Raw genomic sequence first — 11,240 nt, forward strand, 5'->3', positions numbered from 1 at the left:
ATGGGGTGGATGCTGGGCGGTGCAGGTGGACCACATGTGTGTGCTTCCCCCAGGCTTCTGGTTAGCAGCAGCTCTGCGGGGCACAGTGGCTTTGTATCTCAGCCTGTAACTGCGGCAGGGAGCAGAGTCAAACAGCCCCATGCAGCAAAGAATGGATGGATCCCTGACCTTGGCTTTGTTAGCAACCACTGAGCCAAATGGTCCAGGATGGGAAGCAGGAGAGGAAGAGCTGTCAGACGGATTCTTCCACGAGGTTAAAGGAACTCCCAATTTAGATTCCACCTAGATATCCTGAAGAGTTCCAGGTTAAAAAAAAGAAGTGTCCGTGGTGGGACTGAGGTGAAGGGCCTGCGGGAAAAGCACCGTCGGCTGCTGCTCCCACTTTCCAGGCTGTCCTGGTCTGCCTTCTGTTCTCAGGGGATTCAGACTCTTTTAAATAAAGTGACTGTCAGGCAGAGTATCGTTTCCACTCTCAACTTGCACCATTGTCCTGGTTCTGTAAGGCCCGGCGGCCACTGGGACCCTCAGACAACTCTCATTAGGATTTCTGGTCTCTGCACAACTCATGCCCCGACCCAAACTCCTTCCCACTCTCCCTCCACTGATTAAATTTTCAAGAATCAGCTCAAATGCCACATTTCCTGAAGCCTTCCAGAAAGTTCTCAAGCAAAAAGAATTCCTCCTCTACCTATGTATTCGCATTTCCACTACAGCCCCTACCCTACAGGGCTGTCATTTATCTGCTGTGTGTCTGCCATCCCACACCAGACCCTAAAGTCTGCCTCTTACTCATGTCTGCTCCCTCAGCTCTCTAGGAGCAAAGTAGAGATCAGTGAGTATTTGCCGAATGACTCACTGGTGATGTGTATATTCAACGCTAAAGCAAATGATTAAACTGTTTCTATAAGAACCCAAATTCCTGAGAGAGCCTGGAAAGATTTTGTGCAAATCCCTTAAGGTCTCCCTCCACCGGCTTTCAGTAAATTCCTTGAGAAAGATTAGTCAACAAACTGTCTAGGCTGATAATCAGAGCTGGCCCAGTGGCAGTTATAGGACCCCATGTACAGCAGTTCCTCTAGGTGTACGGGATGAAATCATTCTTCATCTAACAAATTAAAGAAAATAAACTATTGAGAATCTGCTATATACATTGCACTGCTGCATAAACAAATGTTACCGGATAGGATCCCTGCTCCCTGGGGAAGGCTGACAAAGAAGTTTAGGTCATGGGGCTGGGAAAACAGGAAGGAAGCAATAAAAGACTGCAGTCAATGCAGCAAGTGCTAACAAGCTCCAGATACCGTTCTCATGAAATCAAACCAAAATGGGTTGGATGTGCAAAGTTACTAACTACCATTCCCCCTCATCCCTCTACATGAAATATCAGAACCTGCTAGCCAGAGATGATTTTTCAAAAAAAAAAAAAACCAGACCCTGGTGAAGACAATAAGAGAGTCACAGTCTACCAAAGATAATCTATTACGTATTAGTCCCAGAAGTACCTCTGAATATGGTGGTTTCTTGTTAATCTTCCTTCCACTACATCATTCCAGCATTTCCTATTGTTCATGTAATTTCAGAGTTTAACACCATTGTGAGATGAGATAGAAGTAGAACGAAATGAAAATCTTGAACTGAAAGACCCTTTTCTTACTGATAACAGTTTAAAACATGTGGGAAGCATATTATTCCATTTTGCTAACATCCTTTTCCATGAATAGCAACAGAGACATTTGGTCACAAATGATAGACTCGAGTCTACAATTCTAGCCTAAATCACGCACAATCCAATTAGAAACAGGCTGGAACTCCAGAGGGGGTCCATTTGGCCAATTTACATGTGCACCCGATTTCTTATCCCTAAATAAAGTCCAGTTGTTTTATTTATAGTGCCTGTCATTTTGTCCAGCAAATGTGATTTTGTTCCTACCAAGATAAAAGCATCTTCTAAAGGCTGCCTTTTTTCCAGATAACTCCTTTCCATTTCTGTTTTATAATATCTTCTCACATCTACTCTGGCTAGTAAAACTAGTCTTGCTTTTTCTTCCTCCAGAAAAGTAGGTTAAGAAAGTTGAATGACTATGAGTATACTGTTAATTGTTTATACCGGATGATAATTCCAAAAATTAAAAAAAAAAACATAAATAGCCATAGAGTAACTTGGAATATATCCTGATTTCTAACATGCCACTAATTGATTTGAGAGGAAAAAAAAGAAGCATTGTAATTAAATGTATATTAAGAATTTGTTTCTTTTACTAACAGGATACAGATCCATACAATCTCATTTTTCATACTATTTTCTTCTTTATTATTCCAAATAAAGTTTGAGAGTAAGTCTTCATTATCCTAATGATTCTTCTGAATAGTTTTTGACTGTAAGGTTTATAAGTAACATGTTAGTAATGTGTGGCTTTCTTAACCAATGTCACCAAGCTTGACACTTTTGAGCACTGTTAAGACAGAGTAGAACCTTGAGGCCCCTCCAAAAATATTACTTTCACTACATTTTTTATTCCCTTAAGTAAACTACTACTACTTAAGTAAACTATTCTACTTAAGAAGGCTGAGCATTGAAGAACTGATGCTTTTGAACTGAGGTGTTGGAGAAGACTCTTGAGGGTCCCTTGGACTGCAAGGAGATTAAACCAGTCAATCCTAAAGGAAATCAATCCTGAATATTCATTGGGAGGACTGATGCTAAAGCTGAAGCTCCAATAGTTTGGCCACCTGATGTGAAAAGCTGACTCACTGGAAGAGATCCTGATGCTGGGAAAGACTGGAGGCAAGGGGAGAAGGACATGACAGAGGATGAGATGGTTGGATGGCATCATTGACTCAGTGGACATAGGTTTGAGCCAACTCTGGGAGACAGTGAAGGACAGGGAGGCCTGGAGTGCTGCAGTCCATGGGGTCACAAGAGTTGGACACAACTGAGCGACTGAACAACAGCAGCAACAAAACTACTACATGGGGCTGGAATCAAACTTCTTTCGAAAGTGAGCTGAGAGTTATACTTGGGTTTCTGTCTTTTAGGATGTATGACTGAATCACACCCACCTCTTCCAGCTTTCGGGACTCTTTAATCAATTCCAAAGCAGCTGACATTTTATCTTAAGTTAGCTGCATTGTCTGCCATTATCACTGGCAACCCATCTGCATGGATCTCAATTCTGAAACAAAGCACAGCTCTGTCCACTTGTGGGTGGACATCTTCCTTTCTTAGAGCCCACAAAGCATCTGATCGTTATTTTAAAAGGAAAATAAGAAGTATGGTTTTCTGCCAGTGCAAAATGTTGGCCTCACTAACCACAAATCTGGTTCCATACTCCTCCTCAATCATAATAACAATTTCAATGCTGCATCAAACTATATTTTTTCTGAGACACTTTAATTGGGGATTCAAATTTAAGCTAAGAGTTTTTAGTTTAGTGTTAGTTGCTCAGTCGTGTCCAACTCTTTTCAATCTCATGGACTGTAGCCTGCCAGACTCATCTGTCCACGGGATTTCCCAGGCAAGAATACTGGAGTGGGTTGTTATTTCCTTCTCCAGGGGATCTTAGTATAGTAGTATATACTACTAGTGCAAGTAATTCAACAAAGGTGACAAGGAGGTGGTGAGATGCTTTCTCACAAATCTGTGAGAAATTATTAATGACAACATATCCTCTTTACTGGGTGTATCATAATTTAACCTTCTTATTAGACATCGATAATAAGCCTTTCAGTGTGTGTGTGTGTGTGTGTAGGTATATGTGAGTTTGTGTGTAAGAAACCAAGTTGCTTTTTGAAAGTAGTCAAGCAGTTAGTGAATATACCAGGCATAAGCACACACTTGGGTATTATTTAATTCCTGGGAGGTACATGTGATAATTCCCACTTTACACATAAAGAAACTGAGTCATGGATAGGCAGAGTGACTTCTATATCGTGACACAGCTCATCAGTGCTGGATCTGCTGGACTCTGGAATCTGTGTCCTTTCCACTGTGTCTGTGCGTGGAAGCCAAGGGCACCTGAAGCGAAGCAGCATCATTGCTTTGTGAAGATCTGTCATTATGCGGCACTCAGGTGTCCGTTTACCTGGGCACCAACAGTCGTCTGCTGTTTCCAAGAAGTTCAGGTCGGACGCTACTGTGGCTCTGTTCATGTATGTTCTGGAGCCTGAGTCCTGGGAAGACCAGTCAGTTTTCTGCTCTGAAGCCAGTGGAAGGACCACTGCACAGCAAAGAGTTGGGCCACAGCTTGGGCATCAAGTGCAGATAATCAGGTGGATTCAGTGTTTCACCCACAGCAAACTCCTGAGCTGCTCCAGCCTGACTGAGCCCAGGCTGGACATGGAGCGATTAAACATATGAACAAACTAAGTCATCCTGCTGGTGATAACCTGGAGACGCAGGTACTTTGAGAAAGAGGAAATAGGGAGAAGAAAGGAGATGTGTGGGTAGGACCTCTGTTGAGATGTACTGAATTTACATGAAAATGAAAATCGGTGAAGCAAACTGCTAATATGAAAGACATTTTAAAGGGAAGGTTAAGCCTGCTTAAGAGACACCCACTGGAAACGCTGACTACCATTCAAGCACAGAGAGTCAAAGTGTAATTCACACTTTCTAAGTCTTTAGAGGAAGCCAATGAGATTTCAAATTGCAGCAGAGTGTAGACCTAATTCAAACTGCCTTTTCTCACTTATTCTAACATAGTTAGGACTGAATTTCTTCATAAAGGTTAAGTACTGCTAACAATTATACTGAAGGAGTGATGTCTTTCATCATACTCATAGGAGAGCTCAGTTGTAATTCTAATTCTGCAAATCTTAATTTAATAAACTGATATCTAATCTCATAGAAATTGTTTCTAAATCTGCACATCTCATACCTGCCACTACACTCTAAACATTTGCAAACCTAGACCTCGTTATTTGGGAATTAGTGACTGAAGGACCCCATCACTGAAAGCATTTATTAAAATCATCCTCTGTGTAAAATGGAAAATTTTACAAGCAAAAATAAAAACCTTCTAATATCAATAGTTTCCATTCCTCTTTATAGTCAAACAACAAGCAAGTTATAAGAAGTCTTATTAACACTAAAAACCAACATTAATTTGACAGCACTGAAAATGGTTTATTTTTATCTTATCCTATATTTTCTGATTAATTTTAATTCATTTGGGTATAACAGCCTCTTTTATATCTTTCACCACAGTGGCTCTCAAACTCATCTCAGGGACCCCTTTTCCACTCTTAAGATTTATTGAGGGTCTCAAAGAGCTCTTGTTTTTGTAGGTTATAGCTATTGATATTTTCTATATCAGAAATGTAAACTGAGAAAGCTTTAAAATATTTAATACCTGCTTCAAAAATAATATAAGGTTATTTTATATTAACACACATCTTTTTTAAATTGGACATACCTATATTTTAAAAAACAGAAATTAATGAGAAAGGTAGTAGTGATTTGCATTTTGCAATACTTAATGTATGGCTTAATGGAAAATACCTAGATTCTTATATCTGCTTCTAAATTCAATTTGTCATGATTTGCAGTTCAACTTTTGGTTGAAATACATGAAAAAAATCCAGCCTCACATAAACACATGGCTGGGAAAGGTAAGAATATTTTAATAGGCTCTTCAGATAACTGGCCATTTTTCTTTGACATTAAATCAAAACTTCACAAGCAGTGGTTTCTAAAGGTTAGAAACCTGCAGCGGGGAGTCTGAATCCCTCAATGAACTTTTCATACTGTTACATTAAAAACCCATTAGTTTATCTTGCACAGTATAAAAAAAAAATCACATTTTTTAATATGACTATGGATCCCATCAGAAAAGTTGTAAATGTTGGGAAGCCGTCAAGTTCACCAGAGTGAATACAAATTTTCCAAAATTCTTATTTTTATTTGAAAGTTCAAATTTTATCTTTGACAACAAATATCAGTTGTTTTCCTTGATGGAGCAGGCAGGTTCGTTGCATCCATTTTAGTGTGTACTCCGTCTAAGATGTAAAACTTTCATAAACGACACTCTTGGTTTGACTAATTCTTTTTTCTTAATTTAAACTGTGCATGCAACCCAGTCTGATCCCAGGCTTCAGCAGTTTTACTGTATAACACTGGAACCATCAGTATGAATATCAGCAGAATTCAAAAGAAAATAACATCTCAATGTCATAATAAAAGTAGTTTTGATCTTGTCGGCCCATTGAAAGGCTACTGAGGAACCTCCTACGGGTCTGCAGGCCACACGTTGAAAACTGTAGTGTTACCGTATAACTGGCCCCCAACCGCCATTCAAGCCATTGGGTGGCAGTCACTAATTTAGGAAAAGGAAGTGACTGTTACTGCTTTTTCAGGGTGTCCATATGTATTACCAATCCTGAGAACATTAATTTAAGTAGAAGGCTACTTCCACAATCCAAATTCAATACGGAAGCATGACAAATGAAATCCAGTTACCACGCAAGGATTACAAAAACAAAACAAATTAAATTAAATATGTAAATTTCCTCCCAAGGAATTTCAAACATGAATTTTTCCTTAGTCTGTTTGTTCTGACATTTGTGGAGTTTTTTTTTTTTTTTTTCCGGTGCCAGGCACTTGCTTAGCTTTGGAGATACGAAGAATGGCAGACAGACCCCGTGAGCAGGGTCCTGGGGGCACAAAGAAGCCAGTAAACAGAGCACAGGCACTTTTCAAATGGATCTGATTTCAAGCTCCAAGTCCCCACCTGTCCTTTGTAATCTCTGCGTCTCTATTTTCTTAGCTGGATACAAGGCAAATTCCACTTAACCCTGGGAGGACTGGAGGAAAAGCACGTGATGCGTGAACCCAGCGCACAGCCCACAGCAGGCATTCAATCAGTGTAGCCACACAATGAGTAAGGAGCCTGGAGTCCAGAAAGGAGTGGGACACACATCCCAGTTAATTGTGACACAGCCTGGGAACTGAGGCACTACACAACGCGATGGGACTAAAAGAAAAATTAGTAGATTATTTATGTAAGGAAGATGTGATAATCAAGAAGCCACCATCTCAAAAGGGGGGAAAGAAGGAAAACTGTACAAAGTCCATCCAGACACACGAAGGCCGGCTGAGGATGGACAGGAAGGAAACACCTGGAACCAGCTCCTGCAGGGCCTTTTAGGCCACGCTGAGAAGCGCGAACATGTGAAGCCATTTTCTTTTTATTTTCGTCGAGACTGAGGAGTTGTAAATGCTCAAGGCCAGCAAGTTCTCTGGTCTAAGCCCCCAGGACACACCCCTGACCCCACAGCAGTCCTCTGGCTCAAGCTTGACCACTGGAGAAGAGACAGCAGAGATCTCCTCGGAGCCTAGGGGACAGTCCCAGCAGTTGGAGGAACATGCCTTTGGTGTCTGAATGCACAAATGAGGCACGCAATAGGCAGAGCCATTTCATATTCTCTTCAACCCTTAAAGTCTTGCAGCGTGTCTTTATCTTCGCCCAAGTCCCTTCTCTGCCTCGGGTCCTAGGCTCCCGTGGAATTTATAGGTCGCTTTGCTTACTGGGCTTCTCTGGTGGCTCAAACAATAAAGAGGCTGTCTGTACTGCGGGAAACCCAGGTTTGATCCCCGGTTCGGTAAGATTCCCCTGGAGAAGGAAATGGCAACCACTCCAGTATTCTTGGCCAGGAAATCTCATGGATGGAGGAGCCTGGCAGACTACAGTTCACGGGGTGGCAAAGAGTTTGACACAACTGAGCGACTTCACTTTGCTTACCGGAGTGAGAACCAACGGAGAGTCTAGTGCCCTGCGTCTGCCACTGTGACCCCAGCCATCTGCGAGGTTTCTTTCATTGCACAACTGAGTTCTCAAGCCCAAGGGGCCACCTGTCTGTCTCGGCAGGGACGGCAATGTCGCCTGGGTCCTCCTGCGGCTGTGCCATGTGGCTTGCGTGAGGACGCCCACAGAGCTAGTGTGTGATCCCCTGGCGACCGTGCAGATCAGTCAGTGGGAACCCCAACCACTGCAGCTCTGCCCTTGGGTGTAGGACGCGACCATTCAGACAAAAATGACTGAAGTAACAGCAAGGTCTTACTCACCCAGAATTTTACGAGGAAGAAGGCATTTTGAGGGCCCTTTCCAAACAGTTCCTTTAAGCCACCTTTCTTTTCAGGAAATTTGTCATAAATCTGACGAATGTCCACTGATTCGAGCAATGGGTCACTGTAAGAATGGTTGGCGTGCCCGATGTGCACGAAGAGGTGTTTGTTGTACTGCAAGAAACCAACAGAAACATTCCCATTACAAACCCTTTGGTCAACCTGGGACACAACCATCTCGAGCTGCATAAGGAGTGGTGGTCTCGAAATCCTGGAGTTCCGCCTTGAACAGCCTCAGGTCTGTGCCTTTGAAAAGATGATGATATTAAGAAAAGTCATTACAGCTCAGGGTTAAAATGATCATTGTCTATTATTGACAAGGGCATATATTCTTCCCAAATGCCTAAAAAAGTCTTTTTGTAGATACAGTAGGAAATGACTTGTGACCCAATTACCAAACCTAGAAACAATTCCATTACCCAGTTTGACCTGATCAACTGAAGATGACAGTGACTGTTACTTACAGTGAAAGCCCAATAAGAAGTATGGGTGGTGCAGCTGATGCCATCGCCCAGAAAGCACTCGTCACTCCAGTGACACTTAGCAACAGCAAGAATGCAGTACTCGGAGCAACAGTACCCACTTACTTCTTCCAGCAGGAATAAGAGAGCTGAGTATCTTTCTCATGCGTCCCCTTAGTGACCAATCTAGCACTTCTGTATAAGGGCTGGTCAGTATGTGCATGTCAGTGCAAAGCTACAGTCATGGGTATAGATCATGGAGAGGACTCATGGTGCAAGGCTATACGGGATCAATAAAAAAAGAACACCAGTTGCTCATCCACAAAAAGTGAAAGAAACAACTCAAAACCTCTCAGGTCATTTAACTAATAAATGAAAACCTTTTCTTCTCCTTGCTTTGGTATGCTGCTGCTACCCGTATAAGACAGGGTAAACTGGACCACAAACAACTGGCTCTCAACCAGGCTTCAGCAGAATCACCAAGGAACATTTAAAAATCATCAAAGCCAGGGTCCCACCCAGGATAAACCGGCATCTCTGAGACTGAGGCCAGGCATCATTTATTCTTAATACTCCCTTGATGAATTTCAATATGCAGCCAAGTTGGAGAACTACTGGCCTAGACCCTATACTCCAGATCCCCCATGCCTGCCTCTTCTACTGAATAGGCAGCCTAATCTGACACCGAAACATCTGGCGTGCAGAGGTTCCTGGGAGCTCAGAACATAATGGGGTTCATAAGAGAAACCCATGTCACCATTCTCCCAACAGTCTGCAATCACTTTTCGAGTTTACATTGGCATTTCTCCAACTAGAGTCCTTCCGAGTACTAACCCCATCAGTTCACCAGTACAGTTCAGTCGCTCAGTTGTGTCCAACTCTTTGCAACCCCATGGTCTGCAGCATGCCAGACTTCCCTGTAAATCACCATCTTTGGGAGCTTGCTCAAGCTCAAGTCCATCGAGTCAGTGATGCCATCCAACCATCTCATCCTCTGTCATTCCCTTCTCCTTTTGCCTTCAATCTTTCCCAGCATCAGGATCTTTTCTAAAGAGTCAGTTCTTTTTTTTTTTTTTAAAAGAGTCAGTTCTTCAAATCAAGTGGCCAAAGTATTGGAGCTTCAGCATCAGTCCTTCCAATGAATATTCAGGATTCATTTGCTTTAGGATGGACTGGTTAGATCTCCTTGCAGTCCAAGGGACTCTCAAGAGTCTTCTCCAACACCACAGTTCAAAAGCATCAATTCTTCGGCACTCAGTTTTCCTTATAGTCCAACTCTCACATCCATACATGACTACCGGAAAAACCATAGCTTTGACTATACAGACCTTTTTCGGCAAAGTAATGTCTCTACTTTATAATATGCTGTCTAGGTTGGTCATAGCTTTTCTTCCAAGGAGCAAGCATCTTTTAATTTCATGGCTGCAGTCACCATCTACAGTGATTTTGGAGCCCAAGAAAATAAAGTCTGTCACTGTTTCCATTGTTTCTCCATCTATTTGCCATGAAGTGATGGAACCAGATGCCACGATCTTAGTTTTCTGAATGTTGAGTTTTAAGCCAGCCTTTTTCACTCTCCTCTTTCACTTTCATCAAGAGGCTCTTTAGTTCCTTTTCACTTTCTGCCATAAGAGTGGTGTCATCTGCGTATATGAAGTTATTGATATTTCTCCCGGCAATCTTGATTCCAGCTTGTGCTTCATCTAGCCCGGCAGTTTGCATGATGTACTCTGCATATAAGTTAAATAAGCAGGGTGACAATATACAGCCTTGACGTACTCCTTTCACGATTTGGAACCAGTTTGGTGTTCCATGTCCAGTTCTAACTGTTGCTTCTTGACCTGCATAACAGATTTCTCAGAAGGCAGGTCAGGTGGTCTGGTATTCCCATCTCTTTAAGAATTTTCCACAGTTTGTTGTGATCTACACAGTCAAAGGCTTTGGCGTAATCAATAAAGCAGAAGTAAATGTTTTTCTGGAATTCTCTTGCTTTTTTAATGATCCAACGGATGTTGGCAATTTGATCTCTGGTCCCTCTGCCTTTTCTAAATCCAGCTTGAACATCTGGAAGTTCACAGTTCACGTACTGTTGAAAGCAGCAGAAAGCAATATAGAGAAAGGAAGTTTCCCCAGCCAGGTCTTGGTTTTGTGGGAAAGGAGGATGTGGAAACCACTATTGCCTCTGTAGCCAGATACCCTCCCCGCCACCCCATCTTTCCACTGGAAGGCAGGCAACATTGTCACAGAACATGACTGTTGACTTATCCTGGGGCCATAAGGAGGTCATTTCTCTAGGAGTTTTGTGATGGGTTGGCCCACAAAATCAAAATACCCTCTTAACTCAAAATGATTACATAAATTATTCAGGTGAATGCATTCTTTTAAAATAATGAAATCACTGTAGGCTATGACTTTTCCTCTGTGAACATTTTTAGCTAAATAGATAGCAACTTTTTCAATTGTGATTTTCCAAATAATTTGATGGTGTGGGTGTTGATTTTCTGTAAGGTTTACGAAAGCTGTTTCAGGGGAATTTCAAATATTTTCCAGCCGTTGAGATTTTGTTTGTTCCTATAAGATCCTAATGATGACCTTTGCCAATGTCCTTCAAAGGACAGGGCGTGAACTGGTGGTATTTTTTGACCTACCAGCTTGGA

The 11,240-nt window shown here is 42.0% G+C and overlaps 1 protein-coding gene across 10 annotated transcripts in view; it reads right to left on the reverse strand.

Moving 5' to 3' along the window:
• The window catches only part of TEAD1 (TEA domain family member 1 (SV40 transcriptional enhancer factor)), a 274,377-nt gene that overhangs the window by 34,017 nt on the left and 229,120 nt on the right, over positions 1 to 11,240 (reverse strand). For all 10 annotated transcript variants that reach the window (XM_010830611.1, XM_010830605.1, XM_010830608.1 and 7 more), the window contains one exon: positions 8,063 to 8,236. In XM_010830611.1, the coding sequence (XP_010828913.1) occupies positions 8,063 to 8,236 (174 nt within the window). The remainder of the gene's footprint in view (positions 1 to 8,062; positions 8,237 to 11,240) is intronic.

The sequence above is a fragment of the Bison bison genome, unplaced genomic scaffold (genome assembly GCF_000754665.1).
Source record: "Bison bison bison isolate TAMUID 2011002044 unplaced genomic scaffold, Bison_UMD1.0 scf7180017864518, whole genome shotgun sequence".
NCBI classification, from domain to species: domain Eukaryota; kingdom Metazoa; phylum Chordata; class Mammalia; order Artiodactyla; family Bovidae; genus Bison; species Bison bison.